Here is a 22,913-nt window from a genome sequence, read left to right as displayed (position 1 = left end):
CCGGATCTTGCTATTTCCAGATGGGGCTCTGTAGTTTGGAGATCCCTCAGAGTCTTGGGTGGGACGGGATCTCCAACCCTGTTTCTGGGTCTTGTGGATAGCCAGCAGGTTGTGAGCCCAGATGCACACAGCCTATATAACGAGAGACTGGTGAGAGCAGTGAGGGAAGGAGGGTGGAATGTGAGCAGCTTTCTACTTCTGGTGCTGTGGGAAGACAGATCTGTGTCTGGAAAGTGGTCTGCCCTGTGGGAGACTGCAGTCCGTTTAAGAAGGATTCTTTGCCCAGGGACTGGGAAAGGCTGGCCAGCCTTGAGAGTCGGGAAGACTAAGGAAACCAGTGAGTCCAGGGGGCTGGAAAGAATCAATAAGTCTGTTGGGAGCAAGCAGAGGAACTGCTGACAAGAGAGAGCCAGGTGCCTTGGTATGTTTTCATTTATGAGTGCCAAATGAAGTTAAACCCCTGCGTGGAATTCCTGGATGGACTTTTGTTTTTTTCCCTTTAATAAACGTGGGCTACCAGGCCCTTAACTATAAACGCCTGTCTGATGTGGACTCACTGCACAAAAATTCAACTATCCACTTGAGCTAAATCTATCTATCTATCTATCTATCTATCTATCTATCTATCTATCTATCTATCTATCTATCTATCTATCTATCTATCTATCTTCATTCAGTTTATGCAATGTCACAGGTTTTCTTCCTCTTGTTATTCCAGCAGTTGGTGGTCCTCAATGCTGCTGCTAATACTGCCATGATTATTTTGTGCACCAAGGATAACTGGATAATGCACCCTCAGGGGGCATGTCCTGTCCTGGACTTACAGGAAATGGTTTGAATGCTGCTTGGCATCATTCAACTCCAGAAAGGACCAGCAATGGATTGCAGAACAGTGAGTCTGTAGGGTACAGCACCAGAGATATGATGAGCATTGCAGAGATTAAGATGCAGTTGGTTGGGCTTGAAGTCGGAGCTTCTAAAGCGCAAACTGATTCCAGGTCATTGACCACTGATTCAGCATAACATCCAGGCAACAGGAATCTTCATAAGGTCAGCAATGGCATCCTCAATTCTTTCTTGGAATACATTTTCTTAATGAAGGGAGCATTTTATTTTTAATTACAGCAACAGAAAACAGGTTCTGTTCTAGAAGGCAGAAAATATCATTAACCACCTAGCAAACCCCTTTCTTTCATCATAAAGTTTCCTGTATTTATTTTGGATAGTTCTATGCGTCTGATAAAGCACTGAAACACTGTTTGACATAAATAAATGATTTCATAAAAGCAAACTCAAGAAGCGTAGCATGTGAATGCCAGCAAGATTTATTATGCAAGCCCTTGTTCAAATTAATAAGCATCTTTTCTGGTATTTTATTAAATGTGTTGAGCAGAGTCTAATGTACTCTGGCACAGATCCAATGCTTTATAGACTCCAGCCTGTAATTCCTTTAAGCCTTGCCTATCTTTACATCTAATTTCCTCTACATAGGATGTGAACTCTGTTATATACTGTAAATCCATTTCAGCTCGTTGGCATGCCATGCTGTAATCATTGATTCTACTAGATTTTTTTTGTGACAGCTCTGAACCACAAGGCTTAGTTGGTCATAAACTTTCTTCATCTTATCTTTAACTTTAACTAAATTCCAACCTAATCAATATATTATTTTCAGAGTTTTATATCCTTGTATAAGTCATCACCTTGTGGCATCTGGATTGTATCATAAATAATGAGATCTATAGCAGTTGTATAAAACACTTAGCTGACATGTGGCTGGGATGCAGTGTTAGCCAAATCTTTGACAAAATGTAGAATTTGAGGTCAATCCTTCTACAAAGTATAAAGCCAATGGGAATTCAAACAATTAGTTAACAGACAAATCACCAGGTCTGCAAAAAGGGTAGTGTGTGACCTGATGGAAAGAGCATTTTTTGAAACCTTGCATTCAGAAATGAACTGTCTCCATGTAACAGACACTAAACTGCAGGCAAATATTAACAGAAATCTGAAATCCTATGAAACGCCAATTAATACAGTTATGTATTCATAAAAATGTATTAACTGCATTTTTGTATTCAACTGTTGTAACCAGATTTGACTTCGTATCAGCCTCTTCTGAAGCCCTGAAGTTGGGGGGGGGGGGCAGTAATCATGTCAGCTGCATAAATGTGTGCTAACAAGGAACATGCTAACAGGAGGAGAGAGCAGAGTAAATAGTGAGATGATCTCATTCTGATAAGGACCAGGCTGCAACACCTAAAGTCATGTCACCAACCTGGCTCTACTGCTTTTCATGGCTGCGTACATATAATTACCAGATGAACAGAAATACAAATTTTTTGGCATGTAAAACAACCTCCATATACTGTATGTATTTCCATTTTAATACTTTGATGGACTTCTACATGGTGGCTAACACATTGGAAGGCCTCTGTAGTAATGGAGTTGGTGAGTAGGCTTGTAATAAATTTCCGTGTTTGACCTCCTTTTTCCTCTTAGGCAGAAAATGTATACTTTCTCTTCCTTCTGGAACACACATAATATGCACCATGCCCTCAGTGACCGGGGGGTTGATTTACTAAAGGCAAATAGGCTTTTGAATTTGCATGGGAAGTTGCACTTTGTATGGGAATTTGCCCTAGACCTTAGAGAATGTGGTGAAGTTTCACTTTGCAAAGAATACCCAATCACGTTTAAGGAACAGTTAAAAAAAAAAAACAGCATTATTTCTTGGACATGATTGGATAAAGGAAGTCAGCAAAGTTTAATTAATTTCCTTCACTAAGTTCTGAGGCAAATTCTCATGCAAAGTGAAGATCTTATTTGCTTTTAGTAAAGCCAATCCCCAAAATGTCTGACTGACTTTATAATAAAGTTTAGTTTCCAAGTACATCACTGTGAATTCATTCAGGACAACCGGAAGGCAACTGGTTTTGAGGGTCTTCCATCAGGTCTCCATGCAGTTGAAGCAAATCTTTTGAGTCTCTGGGAGATGAGCTGAATTTACAGTCTCACTGGGAAGGAGGTCATGTCATCAGAAGCCCCAGACTCCGCCTCTCATTCTCTGCGCATGTCCCTGCAATGGTGTTAAGAGGGAACAGTTGTAGAGTATGAAGTGGCAGAGTTCCTGAGTAGCAGAAAGTTTGCCAGTGGTGTTCAGGGCTGTGTTGGGGTGCTAAAGAGGCAGGGAGGTTCATAATCACATGTTTATTGGTAGGCAGGGACAACCTGTCAATAGGGGGCACAGGGGTGCCACCCTCCCCAAAGCTACTCATCATAAAAAAATGTAAAAAATTAAAAATTCTTTAAGTGTGTGCAGGGTTCCAGACACACAGGTGTCTATGGGAAGCATCACATTTTTGCAATCTTGTGATTGCGGCTAAGAAGGTCAATTGGCTTCCTTTAAAGCAGGGGTAGGCAACCTCGGCCCTCCAGCTGTTTTGAAACTACAAGTCCCATGAGACATTGCAAGACCCTGACAATACCAGGCATGACTCCTAGAGGCAGAGGCATGATGAGATTTGTAGTTTCACCACAGCTGGAGGGCCGAGGTTGCCTACCCTTGCTTTAAAGTGTCCTTGGGGCGCAGAATCATTTCCTGTGGTGGTTACTGATTGGAGCGGTCCGTAGGACGTAGGCCAGTGCTTTTAGCGGAACCGTTGTATCACTTTGGGTTTCTCGAGTGACTCGTCCCGGTCCCGAGGTGGATGGAATGCAAGGCCTGAGCCTCTCTGAGTCGGCCGCTGAGCAGGGTGCACTTGTATTACTGCTGCTAGGAAAGAGTGGATGGGCTTAGTTCTGATGTGTTTAGCTGGTGCAAGCACACTTCTCTGCTGAAGAAGTGGCTGCCGCTCATCCCTCTCCCTCCATCTTCACACCGCTGGCCCGGCTGAGGTCTCCTGTCCGGTAATCAGTCCTCTTCCCGATAAGAAGACCCTGTGACATTGTATCTCTTCTATCTGATCTTTATAGATGTGATATAGGAAGGATTGCATGTATTAGGATGGTGCACACCCCATGTGGATCAGGCTGGCTGGAGGAGGTATGCTCTCTCTGTAAGAAGTCTGTTCGCTTTACTTTGTAAAAAGGGGAAATAATGTGTAATTCAACCAAGCCAGCGAAAAGATTAGGTGGCGGTGGTGCAAGTGGGGGGGGGGGGTTGTTTGCCCCCCCAAAATATTGAGCACCAGCTGCCACTGGTGGTAGGAGTACTGGGTGACCAAAATATGCAGTGTCTTGGCTATTGGGGTGTTGGGAGGCAGGGATGTTCATAGTCAGGGGTTTAGTGGTAGGAATGCTGATTGTCAGGGAAATGCAATGTCAGGGTGCAGAGTGCCAGGTGTACTGGATTCTTCATAGGTCTGAATGCAAAAGCTGTCTACTTGCAAGCCTGCAGTGCATCTTCTCCAAATGAGGGCCACCAAATATGGTAAGTGGAAGGGTGTTTAATTAATATTGGGAGAGGGAGGGATCATTAGGGTTAAGTTATTTGAAGGTATAGATAGCTTTTAGGCCCACTTAAGAGCCCATTCACACAGGGACAAGTCGCCTCCCGTTCTGTGCTATGGAACCGTTCTAAGGGGAGCGATGCAAGTCGCTCCGACTTAGAAAAAGGTTCCTGTACGACGTCGGGGGCGACTTGGGGCGACTTGCATAGACTTCTATACAGAAGTCGTTTTGCAAGTCGCCCAGGCACTCGTTTGCAGGTCGCCTCGCTGAGGCGACCTGCAAGTCGTGTTGCCCCTGTGTGAATGGGGTCTTAGAGCTATGTGTTGCAATAACAATGCAGGGTAACATGGCAAACTCTGTGAGGTGCATTGCAGTTCCATTAATTTAGAATGGCATCCCCAATACACAAGTACAGCATGTGACAACAGACCTGCACTGCAGTGCACACAAAATCTACGTCTTGCATTGTGGTACACTGCATTAAAAAAAATGTGCAGGTCTGATTTTTTTTTTTTTTATGTTGCTGCACATTCTTAACTTCACGCTGTCCCAGTGTCCCAGTGCAATCCTTTTGCACTCTGGGCAAAGTTCAGCTACCCCGCAGGTTCCCATAGATTTCTATGATGTCCTGTGGTTTCAGAAAGCGCACCAAAGATGCAGCATGCAGGAGTTTACACATTCTGAAACCACACCAAAACCGTAGGACCTCGTTCAACTCTATGGGAAAGCGCAGCTAACCTGCATGAAAACTGCGGGTTAGCTGTGCTGTAGCAAAATTGCAGCAGGGCAGTGTGAAGCCACTCTAACGGGCAAAATACTGCACATTAATGTGTATGCACTAATGTAAAACAACAAAATGATATAGTGTGATGGGGCCACAGTAGTTTGATCTGCATTGCTGGCCAAGTGATATGTAATCTGTAAGGACGGATTCATCTCCTGGGTCCATAGAAGTCTATGGGGTTCTACTGCACACGAACAGGGGTTCAGAAAACAGCCACTGCTCCCAATTTGATCCATGAGGGTGCATGTACCCAAACTCACACCATCTGCATTCCCACATGGATGTCAGATTGGGACAAGCAGCTGCATTCCAATAGACATAAATGGGACTGCCTGCATATGGATGCACAGAACACACGTGCATCCCATGCAAGCAAACATGGCCCTCGCATAGGTATACACTTAAAAGTATAGTTCAACTTTACAAAAAACCTGCCTATGCAGGAAAGGGATGTTTATAGATTAAAATAAACTGTGCAGCTCTGACTAAAGATGAATAATACCCTTGCTATAGGTGTAGGCCATTTATATACCTTATAAAGCATGACTGGAATACTCCCAGGACGTTACTATGTACTCCCAGGATGTTGCTAAGTGAGGCCTAGTCATCACTGCTCACCTCCACCATCACAGAAGTAAGCTTTCTCTGATTTAAACCCACTCACATACTCTCTCCCCCCCCGATGCAGTAGGTCTGAGCTCAGCATTGGAGAGCTCACTCCTGTGATGGTGGAGGTGATGACTAGGCCTCCCTTATCAACGTTCTGAGAGTACTCTAGAATTTTCTCTGGTTTTGTCTTGCATGCATTGCCCTTCCATGTGCTCTTTGCTGTGAAGACCAGTTATAGGTGGGGGCAGGGGCCATCTTTTTGTTACTGATGTAATATTGGTGAGGGGACACACTAGACACCTTTGCTGCCATTGTGCAATGTGCTGGGTGTCCAATGTGCCCCTGTGCCTATAAGGAGGAATGGGCTACCTCCAGTCCCACCCGCCCTCTATCTATCCATTAGAACAGGGGTGTCCAAACTACGGCCCTCCAGCTGTTGCGGAACTACACTTCCCATGAGGCATTGTAAAACTCTGACATTCACAGACATGACTAGGCATGATGGGAGTTGTAGTTCCTTAACAACTGGAGGGCCATAGTTTGGACACCCCTGCATTAGAATGTATGTGCTCCCACTGTTGGGGAGACTCATACATTTAAAAGGGTTAGAACTGCAGGTAATACAGGGTGCTGTGAAGGGGCCCTGCAGTTTATGCGTGCATTTGCAAATGTGTGCTAACTAAACCTGTTTTTAACGCGTGCTGTTAGACAGGTTCATTTGATTGGTAAGCAGACTGTTTGTACAATGTACATTGCAGCAGGGTTAATAGACCTGCATTGTATGTGATAACACCAAGGGACCACCCACAGCCCAGGGGTTCAGGGATAAGAGGACAGCGCCAAGCCTGCTGAAGAAGACAATCAGGATAAGTGCCTAATCATCTCCTACCAAGACATAATGAGCATTTAGCCCTTACAGTACAGGGAGACTCCAACACTTTTTTGCATATTCTTTTGCATTTTTGGCCATTTTTTGGGCCCATCCATGGGACTTGTACTTCATATACTGTACCTTTTAGAATTTTAGATCTGTTTTAAGATGTGTTTCAGCACATCTGATATGCAATTTACCATCAAGGCCCATTCATTTCAGTTAGACCTGATCCCATTAAAATGATGCGTTTAAAACACATAGTGTATGCAGATTTTTTGCACCACTGACTTGTGTTTTTCACTTTATGTCAACCGAAAAGTGTCAAATATGAGTGAAAAGCACAGATGCGTTAAAGCACGTAAAATTGCATTTAATGTTAATCAAACTTTAACCTTGGACACATTTGTCTTTTAAGATGTCTTTCATTACACAAAAAAATGAATGTGACAGCCAAATTGGAGTGTGCATTTTATTTTGCCCAAAGTAGCACTGGAGTCAGTGTATGGGCAGGAGTTGATCATACACATGCACATACACACAGTATATCATTGTTTTGCATGTTATGATTAGTGTACTTCCAAATCAGATAATGGTGTACTACTGGACTATTGATTGCTAGTCAAGTAAGTTTGACATGTAAGACACAGCAATTGCATATATCTGACAGTTAAGGTCAATTCACTAAGCTGCAGGAATTATTTTAGCTAATGGTAATTTTCTTATCAACATCTTCCATTTATGAACCATCCATGTCCGATAATAATTATTTTTACACATAAAAATCGTTTACCTGTTGTAGCAAACTGGACAGTGCTCATAAGTTTTTTGCCTTCTTCACAAATGCGCTGCTATTTAGCAGAAACACGAGGGTGCCATTGACCCTTAATGGCACCCCCACACATGGGAAAACATTCCCTGCGGCCATGCTTTTTTAAAAGCTGTAGGGTCTTTCTACCTGTGTTTCAGCATCAGCATCAGCCCACGTAAACGCTGTCACAGGGGAAAACAAAGATGTGAACCTAGCCTAACTAACTGTGCAATTATTGCTAATCTTTAATTTTTCATCAATGAGTATTTTTTCTCTCGAAGCATTATTTTATTTCCATTTGGAATGGCTCATGCGCTGTCCAGTGGGGGTAACATTTATAGACGCAGGGCTTTTCATCAGCGGGAACGCAGGGGAGTACATTTCCGGCACATCCAGCTCTGATTGTATGCAGTGGCAAGGGGTAGTGGGGTGTGTTGAAGGGTCCAATGATGCCAGCTGCTGGTGGGTCAATTGTTGCTGGAGGGGGTATTATGTTGCTATTGGGCCAATTGTTGATGGGCGGGACCTACTGTTGAGGGAGGGGTCAATTGTTGCTGGCTGCTGGAGGGTCTATTAATGCTGGCTGCTGGGTATCTATTGTTGCTGGGGGGATCTATTGTTGAAGGAGGGGTCTATTGTTGCTGTTGGGTCACTTGTTCCTAGCATGGATCTGTTGTTGCAAGGTGGTATTTTGTTGCAAGCTGTCTATTGTTGCTGGGGGGATCTATTTTTGCTTTGGGGGTCTATTGTTGCTGGCTGTATTGGATCCATTTTACTGCTTTACTTATTATAATTACTAATTTCCATACAGATTACTTGGCACCACAAAATTTATACTTGGTTCTATTTCCTCTAAAAGAGGTGGTACTGGGAGGTGGGTAGGGGGTGAAACCAAGGGGTGACTTGGGAGAGGGGAGTTCCTGCATCTATTCTCTGAGAAAAATAGCCCTGCATAGACGCACACGTGCGCGCGCCCCCCCTGCTCGCCCATGGAGCTGATGCGAGTGCCTGGCAGTCGCGATCACCGCCAGGCTCCCACGATCGCTCGGGGCACACGGAGAACTGGGATCTGTGTTTCTGGTTCTCTGAGAGGAGAAGTGACCGTTTGTTCATACAGAGTATGAACAGCGACCTGTCATCTCCCCTACACAGTCCCCTCCTCCTTCAGTTAGAACACACACTAGGGAACACAATTAACCCTTGATTGCCCCCTAGTGTTAACCCCTTCCCTGCCAGTGACATTTTTACAGTAATCAATGCATTTTTATAGCACCGATTGCTGTATAAATACCAATGGTCCCAAAAATGTGTCAAAATTGGCCGACGTGTCCGCCATAATGTCGCAGTCCCGACAAAAATCACAGATCGCCGCCATTACTAGTAAAAAAAAAATTAATAATAAAAATGCCATAAAATTATCCCCTATTTTGTAGACGCTATAACTTTTGCGCAAACCAATCAATATACACTTATTGCGATTTTTGTTATGAAAAATATGAAGAATGCATATCGACCTAAACTGAGGGAAAAAAATGTTTTTTTATATATTTTTGGAGATATTTATTATAGCAAAAAGTAAAAAATATTGCGGTTTTTTTTCAAAAATGTGGTGATCAAATATCACCAAAAGAAAGCTACATTTGTGGGAAAAAAAGGATGTCAATTTTGTTTTGGTGCAACATTGCACGACCGCGCAATTGTCAGTTAAATTGACACAGTGCCGAATCGCAAAAAGTGCTCTGGTCAGGAACAGGTAAAATCTTCCAGGGCTGAAGCGGTTAATATGATTTACTATGCTTAGCAAATTGACCCTATTGTCTTTAATGTATTATACTTTTGGGGAAAGTGTAATAGTGTGACCTGAGTCAGCTATGATAACATTTGATTTGAATAAAAATGATTCATAGTAAGGCCTCATGCACATCATGAGCAGCAGGTGTGGCTTACAGCTGGCCATACAAGTGAAAGGCTGTTTTTTGACATATTTGTGTAAACGCTACTGCAACAGCGTTTACCCATGCATGCATATATGGCGTATTTCCCAAAACACACCATTTTCACATTTGGGGAAATGTGCTATACATCAGACATCCCAACCTGCAAAAACTAATTTCAGGGAGGTGGCAAACTCATTTCAGGGAGGTGGTAAACTCATTTCAGGGAGGTGGGCATGGCTTTAACCGTGCTACATATTGGGTGTGGCTTAAATCGGGTGTGGTTTAATAGAGTCTGAGATGACTTACAGCGTTAAGTAGTATGTGGAGGGTGGTGTCAGTAGGGCAGTGGACGGTGTCAGTAGTTCTTTATTTTTATTATTATTTTTTTACAATTGTATTTTTTAAATGATTTCACAATTTCCTTTTTTTATTTTTTGTTTTTTACAATGATTTGGGGTGGGGTAGTGGACAGTGTCAGTAGAGCAGTGTGTCAGTAGTTTTTATTTTTTTCTCTATTTTTTACAATTTTGTTGTTTATTATTTTCTTTAAATATTGTTTTTAAATATTTTTTTCACAGTGCTTCTGGGGAAGGGGGTGGGGAGTATGTGGCGGTGATGTTGTCAGTAGGTCAGTGGACGGTGTCAGCAGGGCTGTGGACAGTGTCAGCAGGGTAGTGGATGGTGTCAGTAGTTTTTATTTTTACATATTGTTTTTTTAAATTTTTTTTTTTTTTTGTTCACAATGCTTTTTGGGGGGAGGGGGTTGGGGCAGTGGACAGTGTTGGTAGGGCAGGGGGTGGTGTCAGTAGTTTTTTATTTTATATATTTTTTATAATTTTTTTTTTTTTTTTATAATTTTTGTTTACACTTTTATTTATTTTTAAATATTTTTTGCATTTTTTTTTTTTAATCAACTCTGTTGGGGGGGGGGGGGGCTTTGGTGAGATATCAGGGGTCTAAACAGACCCCTGACATCTCCTCTTTGAGACATGGAAAGGGACTGAGGACATTGATTGAAGATGAATGGACAGAAGACAGCGGCTCCTGTCCATTCATAAACTGAGCATAGAAACACACAGGTTACTCTGCTCAGTTTTCACAGGACACAGGAGCGATCTCGCTCACTGTGTCCAATTCAGAAAAGGCAGGGGCCGGTAAATGACCAGTCCCTTCCTCCGCTCGCCATCCTGACAGATCCCCACAGCTGGCGGGAGAGGAGGGAAGCCGGCTGCGGGGGATGGGGCAGAGGAGGAGTACAGGGGGGGTTGAAGGACACGGAGGGGGGCTGGAGGAGGAGGACAGAGAGCCAGGTGAAGGACACGGAGGGGGCTGGAGGAGGACAGAGAGCCGGGTGAAGGACAGGAGGGGAGCCGTAGAAGACACGGAGGGGGGCTGGAGGAGGAGGATACAGGGAACAGTCAGGGATAATCGGTGCAGCAGGAGGGACAGCTGTGATCACCAATTTCCCCGTATAGCTTTTTAGCTGACAGCCGTGGGAGGGAGAGAAGGAGAAGCGGATGTCAGCTATACAGGGATATCGGTGTTCTCTCTGAGAACTCTCTGAGGATCTGAAAAAAAAGAATTGTTGCTCTACATAAAGATTGCATAGGCTATAAGAAGATTGCCAAGACCCTGAAACTGAGCTGCAGCGCAGTGGCCAAGACCATACAGCGGTTTAACAGGACAGGTTCCACTCAGAAAAGGCCTTGCCATGGTCGACCAAAGAAGTTGTGTGCACATGCTCACCACCATATCCAGAGGTTGTCTTTGGGAAATAGATGTATGAGTGCTGCCAGCATTGCTTCAGAGCTTGAAGGGGTGGGGGGGTCAGCTTGTCAGCATCAAATTGGTCAGCATGGCTGTCGTCCCAGAAGGAAGCCTCTTCTAAAGATGATGCACAAGAAAGCTCGCAAACAGTTTGCTGAAGACAAGCAGACTAAGGACATGGATTACTGGAACCATGTCCTGTAGTCTGATGAGACCAAGATAAACTTACTTGGTTCAGATGGTGTCAAGCGTGTGTGGCGGCAACCAGGTGAGGAGTACAAAGACAAGTGTGTCTTGCCTACAGTCAAGCATGGTGGTTGGAGTGTCATGGTCTGGGACTTCATGAGTGCTGCTGGCAGTGGTAAGCTACAGTTCATTGAGGGAACCATAAATGCAGACATGTACTGTGACATACTGAAGCAGAGCATGATCCTCTCCCTTTGGGATAGGATATAACGACCCCAAACACACTTCCAAGACGACCACTGCCTTCCTAAAGAGGCTGAGGGTAAAGGTGATGGACTGGCCAAGCATGTCCCCAGACCTAAACCCCATTGATCATCTGTGGGGAATCCTCAAACGGAAGGTGGAGGAGTGCAAGGTCTCTAACATCCATCAGCTCTGTGATGTTGTCATGGAGGAGTGGAAGAGGACTATAGTAGCAACCTGTGAAGCTTTGGTGAACTCCATGCCCAAGAGGGTTAAGGCAGTGCTGGAAAATAATGATGGCCACACAAAAAATTGACACTTTGGGTGCAATTTGGACATTTTCACTTAGGGGTGTACTCACTTTTGTTGCCAGCGGTTTAGATATTAATGGCTGTGTGTTGAGTTATTTTGAGAGGACAGCAAATTTACACTGTTATACAAGCTGTGCTGCTGTACACTCACTACTTTACATTGTAGCAAAGTGTCATTTCTTTCTCGTATATCACGGGACACAGAGCAGCCATATACATTATAACCTGGGTTATATGCCACCTTTAGGTGAATGGACACTGGTAAACTAACCACAACAGGAAGTCCCTCTTTATATAACCCCTGCCAGTGTCTAAAAGGTGGATGGTCACCTTTAAGCTCCCTGTGAGCTTCCATGCTGTAATCCTGCACAGGTTCTTGAGAATTAAGGGACAGCTCTTCCAGATCGGATCAATTTCAAAAAAGCTATTATGCTAAGATAAATGGTACCCAAGCCTCCTAAAGAAGATTAAGAAATCAACAATGAGGTTTTGCCTGTAATGCAACCTTCGCATGCTGGACCCTGCGTAGTGGAAATCCTGGGCCCTTCAGAACTAAGAATTTCCTGTAGGGTGCTGTACAGGTCCAAGGGAGTGGACCCTCATATTAAAGGTGTACCCAGTCCTTGAATATCCGTAGTAACAAACCCTGCCGCGATGGGTGAGGGCTCGACCTCTGGATTAGGCTATTGTCCTGCAGCAGGAGCAGTAGGCCGCCCTGTGTAAAACCAGGGTCCCATTATTATCTATATTCCCCTGCAACCTGTTTAGGCTGACATGTTTTGGAAGAAAAAAAAAACTTTTGCTATGCTTTTATTTGTCCACTAGAGGGCATAGGAATACTGCACTGTGTGATTCTCCTCCAAGGGCGCGCGCACGTGGCGCTGATGGCCGAGGGAAGCTTTTTTTAAAGCTACATTAGAAGTTTTGTTGGCTGGCGGAAGGGGCACAGAGCAGCCAATCCTGGGTGACATGTGAATCCTATGGGTGATGGCAGGCACAGCCTAATTATGTTGCATTAGCTGGAAAAACAGTTCATTGTATAAGATTCTTCTAAGGGGGAATTGTGGTACTGAGGAACTTGTGTATTGTGTCACAAAGCCAGTTACCACTGTTTCAGCAAGCTATGTCTTCCAGAAAGCATTCTGTGGGGGGTGCTGCAGCAAAGAGCACATGTGTTCCATCAGTTGCTCCTGTAGAAGCTAAACGGAACTCTATTGTAATAGCCTCTCCTAAAAGCCCGGATGACACTGGGCAATCTGAGTCACTGCGTCTATCCAGTGATGTGGCTACTACCAGTGCTGCTACCCTCCTCAAATATTTGTGAGGTCCAGCGTTCCCACGGACCTTTCAAGAAAGGGCTTATTACTCCAAGCACTAGACCACGGGTAGGCAACCTCGGCACTCCAGCTGTGGTGAAACTACAAATCCCATCATGCCTCTGCCTCTAGGAGTCATGCCTGTGATTGCAGGGTCTTGCAATGTCTCATGGGACTTGTAGTTTTACCACATAAGGAGGGCCAAGGTTGCCTACCCCTGCACTAGACCTTTTAAGGCGGCAGGGGTGATTATGGAGGTCCCAGTTCCCGAAAGGGGTATAGGGTTTTATTCAAACCTGTTCATGGTTCCAAAGCCAAATGTCGACATAAGTCCAATTCTGAATCTAAGAGCACTGAACCGTTATCTCTCAGTGCGGCCCTTTCGGATGGAATCAGTCTGCTTTGTAGTGACCTCTCTTCAAGAAGGAGATTTTCTGGCATCCATAGATATCAGGGATGCATACCTGCATGTACCAATTTTTCAACCTCATCAAAGGCTTTTGCACTTTGTCATAAAGGAGCAGCACTTTCAGTTTGTGGCTCTGCCCTTTGGGCTCGCAACTGCCCCCCCCCCCTTGAGTTTTCACAAAGTTCCTGATGCCAGTGCTGGGTCTTCTAAAATCGCGGGGGATCTTGCTTGCAGGCTACTTAGACAATCTCCTACTAAGGGATCAATCGCTGCAGGTTTTGATGAGGAACGTGGCCTTTATGGTCCAATTTCTGGAACATCTCAGATGGATCATAAATTCTGACAAATCCGGCCTTAAAACAGGTTCAAAGTCTGGAATATTAAAGCCTTGTTTTGTACACAATCCAGGCAAGAGTGTTCTTGCCTCCAAGAAGGGTCGAGGCCCTAAAGGATCAAGTTCGGCAAGTAAGCCGAAAGAGACGCCCATCTGTCCGACTCTGTATGAGTCTTCTGGGAAGGATGGTTTCCTCATTCAAAGCAATTCCGTATGCCCAATTCCATTCCAGGGTGCTGCAGCAGAACATTCTGTCTGCATGGAGCAGGTAGATGAGGGGTTTGGATTCCTGCATGATCATAACCCCCAGGGCTCGAGGAAGTCTCGCCTGGTGATTAGTAGACCCGAAGCTGGAAGGTCTTTTCATCCACTGTAGTGGAGGGTAGTGACCACAGTTGCCAGTCCTTCCAGCTAGGGCGCAGTCATGGAAAGTTCCACAGTCCAGGGGAAATGGACTCTGAAGGAACAGGGATTGCCCATCCAATGTTCTAGAGCTGCGGGCGATATGCCTTGCGCTGAATTATGGACAGCAAAGTTACAGGGTCACCCGGTAATGGTGCAAACCAACAAGTCAACCACCAGGGCGGCACCAGAAGTCATCTGGCTCACATGTAGGTCAGTCATGTACTGTCTTGGGCAGAAAAGCATGTGCCAGTGCTGTCTGCAGTCCACATTTCAGGGGTAGAGAACTGGAAAGCGGACTATCTAAGCTGCCAACAGATACTACCAGGAGAATGGTCTCTGCACCCACAGGTGTTTATGCAGATTTGCCAGCATTGGGGCACGCCGGATGTAGATCTATTGGCATCCAGGTTCAACTGCAAGATTCAGCAGTTTGTATCCAGAGCTAGAGGTCCCCTTGCAATTGGGATAGATGCACTGGTAGTACCCTGGACTAAGTTGTCTCTGATCTGTGGATTCCACTTGAATCCTCTCCTGCCACATCTTTTGCGCAGGATCCAAGAGGAGATGATATCAGTCATCTTGGTAGCTCCAGCCTGGACCAGAAGGGCCTAGTACCCGGAGATAGTGAGATTAGCAGTGGGCGGGCCTTGGACGCTTCTGCTCTGGCTCGATCTACTGACACAGGGGCCTATATTAAACACAAATTTACACTAGCTGAATATGATGGTGTGGCTATTGAAGCCAGGGTGCTAGGAGATCGTGGTATCTCAGGTTCAGTGATGTCTACATTGGTTAATGCCAGAAAGGTGTTCACCAAGAAGCTCTATCACAGGGTGCGTAAGGCCTATATTGCTTGGTGTGAGGCCAGAGGTTTGCATTCTCGCAAGTACTTGGGTGGAAGAATTTTCTCTTTTCTTCAGTCAGGCTTAGACAAGAAATTACCTTTAAAAACAATTAAAGGGCAGGTTTCGACCCTATCAGTGTACTTCCAAAAGCCCTTGGCTTCACATTCTCTAATCCAAATTTTTCTTCAAGGAGCGACTCATTTATTGCCTCCGTGAAGATTCCTCTTTGTCCTTGGGATTTGAATTTGGTTCTGTTGGTGCTACAGGAGCGACCTTTTGAACCGATCAACGAGATTCCGTTAGTTCTTTTGACACGGAAGTTGGCTTTTCTTTTTGCAATTACTTCGGCTAGAAGGGTCTCCGAACTGGCGGCCCTTTTCTGTAAAGAGCCATATTTTAATTTTGCATCATGATAAGGTGATGCTACGTCCTCTTCTGTCCTTTTTACCTAAGGTAGTTTCTGATTTTCATTTAAATCAAGACATCGTTCTACCTTCTTTTTTCTCTCAGCCTGGCTCGCCAGAAGAGAAGCAGTTGCACATTTTGGATGTGGTGCGTGCAGTCAGAACCTATTTGGAAAGGTCTGCAAGCATCAGAAGTTCTGATGCTTTTTTTTGTTTTCCTGGAAGGCCCCAAAGAAGGGTCAAGCGGCTTCTAAGGCGTCCATTTCACTTTGGATTCGCCACTTAATTACTCAGGCCTATGGCCTGAAGGGTAAGGCTCCTCCCCTTTGGGGTTAGAGCTCATTCTACCAGGGGTGTTGGAACCTCCTTTTCAATATCAGGCGTCAACAGCGCAGATATGTAGGGCCGCTACTTGGTCTTTGGTACATACGTTCACAAGATTTTATTAGGTGGATGTTAGGGCAGCAGAGGACTCGGCTTTTGGCCGTAGTGTCTTACAGGCTGCTGTATAAATCTGATAGTGCTTTCTTACAGTGTGTCTCCCTCCCCTCAAGGCTACTGCTCTGGGACATCCCAGGTAGTAATGTATATGGCTGTTCTGTGTCCCGTGATGTACGAGAAAGAAAATTAGATTTTTTTTTCATACTTACCTGTAAAATCAATTTCTTTGAGTACATTCCTCCCCTCTCTTTTTGTAAGTTCATTGCGTGCTACAAAACTGGGGTACTTCCTGTAAGGGAGGGGTTATATAGAGGGAGACTTCCTGTTTTGGTTATTCTACCAGTGTCCACTCACCTAAATTCCAAAAATGTGAGGGTTGTACTCACTTTTGGGAGATACTATATGTATTTGTGTATATATATGTATGTGTGTATATGTATATGTGTATATATATATATATATATATATATATATATATATATATATATATATATATATTAGTCATACATATAAATATCTGTCCAGAAGAATATCTATTAAACAATGTTCTAGCTTATAGCATTTTACTGGTCTATATTACTTAAGCTATTCTAAACTGAATATGAATAAACCAACCTGGGATCATAAGAAAGACTCAGCATATGGGGTCCTGTAGCCTGTAGAGGTTGCCCTGTACAAGAAAGAGATACACAGTACATCACTTATCAAATATGTATATGCACCGCCATTAATCTGGTTTTAATCTACCTGTCTGTTGCACTTTTTTATAAGTCATTTACACTCATGCTGTTTCATGTTCAAATTCTCAGACTAATTCCTAGGGGCAGATACGCCTTGGGTCATATTTTTCTCCTCTTGCGTGTGAAAATTAGGAATCAAAGAGACTAACTTCTCCCTGTTTGGTGACTCAGCATCATAAAGTAACATTAGACAGTGTCTAAGTCACGTCACGCTAAGTTTAAATTTAAAAACTACAACTATTTACACTCTCCAGACGTGCCACATTTTTGTCATATCATTCATTCCTATAGGTAAATGACCACTAAGTAACATTTACTATCAGTAATTCGTAGTGTTCATAAATCTATATAATTAAAAGCCAACTCCAGCCATTTGGCCAATATGGGAAAGAGTTTTTATAGTCATAGATATATATCATATATCAGAGTTAAAATATGCTGTTTACATAAGTATATAAACCCAGTGTTGTAGAAGCATCACATTCACAGGTAAGAACAGTTCCTCAACAGAGACAGTTACTTTTTGATTTTGACTCCATTAGTGAATAATTAAAATGACAACCCATTTTCTAGACCCCACTGTTAAGGAATTATTAATTCAGCTTTTGACAAGGATTAATAACTAGGAACATGTGGGAAACAATATCCAAGTGTTTGGGTGTTTCTGTGGGTACTCTTGATTTAGTTATGAGCAACTAGAACCTATACTAAATCCAAGCGTTTTCTTTTAAAGCACTCTGCAAAAACCAGAAGGTGACCCATAACAGAAACCACAGAAAGGCTGCCAATCACATTAAAGTAGCTATAGAGTACACAGTAGCTGAGACTGAAGTAAAGGTGCACTTGTCATCCTTAGTTTGCATTCTGACCAGCTTTTATTGATGTATGACACAAAAAAACATCACACAAAGGAGCAATCCAAAACCATGATTCAGCTGCAATGTGGGAAGGAAGTTTGTGGTCAGGTGAGGCTAATGCCGTGTACACACGGGCGGACTTTTCGACCGGACTGGTCCGACAGACTTTCCGGCGGACTTTCGACGGACTTCCGACGGACTTTTTAACGAATGGACTTGCCTACACACGATCACACCAAAGTCCGACGGATTCGTACGTGATGACGTACACCGAACTAAAATAAGGAAGTTGATAGCCAGTAGCCAATAGCTACCCTAGCGTCGGTTTTTGTCCGTCGGACTAGCATACAGACGAGCGGATTTCTGGGTCCGGCGGAGTTACAACGTAAAGATTTGAGGCATGTTCCAAATCTAAAGTCCGTCAGATTTTCAACTAGAAAAGTCCGCTGAAGGTCCGATGAAGCCCACAAACGAGCAGATTGTCCGTCGGACCAGTCCGGTCGAAAAGTTCGCTCGTGTGTACGCTGCATAAAATAACCCTTGTTTGGCCAAAAAATGTTAAGGGGGGGTGAGGGCCTTTGACGCCTTCTGTCATCTACAATTAAGTAATTTCTGCCCTTGCAGTTTAACAGCAATTCACACCTTCAGCCATGCATTCAGAAGTATTAAGACCTGTTGCAGACTTTCTGACTTTAAGGGATGGGATTATACTATTAGAAAAGGGTGGTTCCACAACTTTCACACCTCTGATCACATCTTGGACAATCAAAATCTGTCTTGACACATTCGATGATTATTGGAGAAATATAGGACTGAAGCAAGAACTAAAGATAAATGCTCTACAAGGGCTTAGACAATACCCTGTTTTTAGTCCACATGACCATATATGGCATAATTACAAATGTGTGCCATATATGTGCACAGGTCTTATCCAACTAACCAGAATAGCCTAAAGTAACCCTGTCAAAAATAATAGGCCAAAATAAATACACCTTTCCCTAACCAATGACACAACCAATCTAATAATCCACTAACTTGCTATCTCTCGCCTTCACTACTGCAACTTGCTCCTCATTGGCCTACTCCTACACAGGCAATCCCCCCTTGAATATATCATGAATGCTGCTGCCAGACGTATCTACCTTATTAATGGCTCAGTGGCTGCCACACCTCCCTGCTAATCCTTCCAATCGCTCAACAAATAAAATCTGAAATACTAACAACAATTTATGAAGCCACACACAACTATGCCCAACTACATCACCAACGTCAACTCAAATTAAACTGCCTTTTTTGCTGCTCTCAAAACTTCCTGCTCTTTAGTTTTATAAACACCTTCTCCCTTGCTCACCTCCAGGACTGTTCCAGAGTTTCTCCCATCCTCTGAAACACCCTACCCCAACCCTTACTGTTATCTCCTTTGTCTGCCTTTAGGTGATCCCTAGAAAGTCATCTTTTTAGGGAAGCCTATCCTGTCTCTACCAAACTAATGCATTTTACTTCCTTGAACAACTCATCCACTCACAAGTAACACATTTTGTATCACTTTCTGTTCCCTTTAGATTGTAAGCTCTCACAAACACGGCCCTCCTAACCCTTTTGTCTAGAATTGTATTGAAACGGTATTGTCTCCCATTATTTTGTAAGGCACTGTGTAAACTGTTGGCTCTGTATAAATCATGTATATTAATATTTCATGCTGTTATTGTAAAATATGGCTCTAGAAAATTTTACTGTATTAACCACTTAAGGACCGGAAGGATTTATCCCCTTAATGACTAGGCCATTTTTTTTGTGACACGGCACTGTGTCGCTTTAACTAACAATTGCACGGTCGTGCGACGTTGTATCCAAATTTATGTCCTTTTTTTCCCCACAAATAGAGCTTTCTTTTGGTGGTATTTGATCACCTCTGCGGTTTTAATTTTTTTGTGCTAGAAACAAAAAAGACCGACAATTTTGAAAAAAAAAACAATATTTTTTACTTAAGGCCTCATGTGCACTGCTGCTGGTAAACGGAGGTTTAGAAGCAGTTGGGCATTTTTTTTCAGCTGCCCCTGAAACCCTCCTATATGTTATCTTATCAGTACATGTACACAGGGTCGTTTATAGTAGTTTCTAGGCAGTTGCGTTTAGAAGCATTTTTTGGAACGCAAAAAAAATGGGTTCAGGACAGATGTTCAGAGGCATTTGAAACGCCAAATTCCTGTAACAGCCTGTAAACGCTGCTAAACGTGGTAACTCATGTTTAGTAGTGTTTCGTTTATAGACGTTTTTCATTTTAACAAAAAAAAAATGTATAATCTTTTTTTTTTTTACAAACGCTTCTAGACGCAAACGTGGCTAAACGTGTCTGTTTAAAGAGGTCATATAATTTTGCGTATTTAGGGCAAAGTCACAATTTCTCTTTATAGCTCATGTCTTCTGCTACTACTACGGCACTTATTCTTCCTCCAATGCCCTGTAAGCTCTGTGCAGGTCTGCCTCAGACCTTCCTCTCCTGCCCCATGTGACAATGTTCTGGCAGTTGACTGCACAAGCACTGTATAAAGAGGGGAGTGACACATGCTTTGTCATACCCGGAAGTATTGGGTAATTCCAGGCATTCCAGCAAAAATGAACAGCAAGGGAGTGTGGGCAAGGAAAGTATCAGAGGAGCTGGGTTATAAAGAGAACCTGTTAATTTGCCATGAATGTGCAAAGTGACAGATTTACCTGTTCGTATCTCCTTATTTTTTATTTTGCTAAAACTTGACCCTCTGTCAAGTTTTCATTGCTGTCGGTGTCCATATTCACCCCTCTATTTTGACAATTGTCACTAAAAAAGAAATCAATTTTAGAGTTGTCCTAGAACAAAAGGTAAAGGGAAATCTTCCATGGGGACATCTGTTTCGTGGTCTAAGAGGGACGATTCCCTCTTTAAAAGATTTCATAAACAGTAAACGGAGGTTTAGAAGCAGTTGGGCATTTTTTTTCAGCTGCCCCTGAAACCCTCCTTTTTGTTATCTTATCAGTACATGTACACAGGGTCATTTATAGTAGTTTCTAGGCAGCTGAGTTTAGAAGCATTTTTTGGAACGCAAAAAAAATGGGTTCAGGACAGATGTTCAGAGGCATTTGAAACGCCAAATTCCTGTAACAGCCTGTAAACGCTGCTAAACGAGGTAACTCATGTTTAGTAGTGTTTCGTTTATAGACGTTTTTCATTTTAACAAAAAAAAATGTATAATCTTCTTTTTTTTTTTTTTTTTACAAACGCTTCTAGACGCAAACGTGGCTAAACGCGGCATGTAAACGCGGCTAAACAGACGTTTTTAGACGCCGGTTTCTAGATATCAAGTTAAATCATTCAGGAGAGGTTAAACAACATTCCGTGTACATGAAGCCTAATAAATATCCCCCCAAAAATGTAAAAAAACAAATTTCTTCATCAGTTTAGACCAATATGTATTCTGCTACATATTTTTGGTAAAAAAAAAAAAATCGCAATAAGCGTATATTGATTGGTTTGCGCAAAAGTTATAGGGTCTACAAACTATGGCATAGATTTATGGCATTTTTATTTATGTATTTATTTTTTTACTAGTAATGGCGGTGATCAGCGAATCTCATTGTACTCTCCCGACAGAATGGGGATCTGCTTTGTTGAGGAGCGGACATCGTGGCCGCCGGACCTGCGCATCAGCTTTCCTACTGTACGTCGTTTCATGCACTAGGGCCGCCCTGCTACAGTATATATGCGGTGGGCGGTCCTTAAGTGGTTAAATCCCAACTCAACTTTAATTTTAAATCAGTTAATCGATTTAAAGCGACCTTTCGTAGATCAAAACGAAAGGTGAGCAAAAACTTGGTTTGCTTTCTTAAAAAAGCAGCCACAGCCTGAGTAGAGGAGCCTGTCACCTGTCAGTGTGCTGCAGAGTGGGACACTTGTTCTGTGTGGGGGAAGCAATGATCTCCCTCAGAAGGTCCAACACACCTCCTACTGAGTCAGAGCCAGATCTCTCCAATCATGAGCTTTGCTGATTTCAGAGCTAGAGATCTGATTCGGTAGGGGGCATGTCAGACCTGTGCAATGAAACAATTGCTTATACACTGAGAGCAATGGCCCCACTCTGCAGCTGCTGGCAGGGGACAGGCTTCAATACTCAGACGTTCAACACCTTCTGTTTTGATGCACCAGGAATATACTTAACCAATTTGAACCAAAGGTTCAATTAGACTTTAATTATAACATCTGGGCATTAAATATTTGTACAATAAGCATTGACCAACTTGTTTTTATTATTGTTATTATTATGTGGTATCAAGTCAATGCTCTTGCCAGGAGTCAACATTAAAGTGGTTGTAAACCCTTTACAACCACTTTTGCCTACAGGTAAGCCTATAATAAGGCTTACCTGTAGCTACCATAAATTTCTCCTAAACTTGCATAGTTTAGGAGATATTCACTGTTTACGCATGTGCCGACGTCATCGGCACATGCGCACTGAAGAGATGGCTCGTACGTGCGATTTCTTCAGCTAGTATGCCGTTACCTGCGGCTCCCGCGCGCATGCACGGGAGTGACATCATCACGGCTCCGGCCAATCACAGCGCCGGAGCCCGCAATACCTGGAACTAACTCTGGGAGACATGTCGCTGGCCAAAGCGGTGTGCCGGGACCCCTGAGGGGGCTTCAATCTAAGGTAAGTATATCATAATGAGCTAGTATGCTATGCATACTAGCTCATTATGCCTTTTGTCTTGCAGGTTTTTTTTCTGTTTGTTTTTTTTGTCCCCGTGGGTTTACAACCACTTTAAATTGACTGCACCTTTATAATAATAGTAATTATAATAACAATCTGCATATTTATGTTTTTTTTTATTTCTTGAACCCAAAATACAAGAAAAAACATTCCAATAATTTGAAATTAAACATTTTACAGGAAATATAATTTTAGTGTGAGATTTTCTAGTCACTGAAATGAAATTGGTCAATACTTTTACAGATACCATAACAAATAATGTTCCTTTTCTAGTAACTCGAGGATTTACTACACATGCACTAAATCACGTGCTGCCTGAAAAATGTCAAAAACAACCCTTACACTCTTATAAATAAATTGTCTTCTCTCCATTCTGCATGAACTGTGCGTTTATGTGGATTTCCTGTCATTTAAATACCATGCACAAATATGGTGTTTTTTTCCCT

At 43.1% G+C, this 22,913-nt stretch overlaps 1 protein-coding gene across 3 annotated transcripts in view; it reads right to left on the bottom strand.

Moving 5' to 3' along the window:
- LOC141115190 (uncharacterized) overlaps nucleotides 1-22,913 on the bottom strand; it is a 158,740-nt gene that overhangs the window by 98,905 nt on the left and 36,922 nt on the right. For all 3 annotated transcript variants that reach the window (XM_073608452.1, XM_073608454.1, XM_073608453.1), the window contains exon 7: nucleotides 16,741-16,795. In XM_073608452.1, the coding sequence (XP_073464553.1) occupies nucleotides 16,741-16,795 (55 nt within the window). The remainder of the gene's footprint in view (nucleotides 1-16,740; nucleotides 16,796-22,913) is intronic.

Source organism: Aquarana catesbeiana, linkage group LG01 (assembly GCF_042186555.1).
Source record: "Aquarana catesbeiana isolate 2022-GZ linkage group LG01, ASM4218655v1, whole genome shotgun sequence".
Classification (NCBI taxonomy): Eukaryota; Metazoa; Chordata; class Amphibia; order Anura; family Ranidae; genus Aquarana; species Aquarana catesbeiana.
This window is presented reverse-complemented; position numbering and strand designations above follow the sequence as displayed.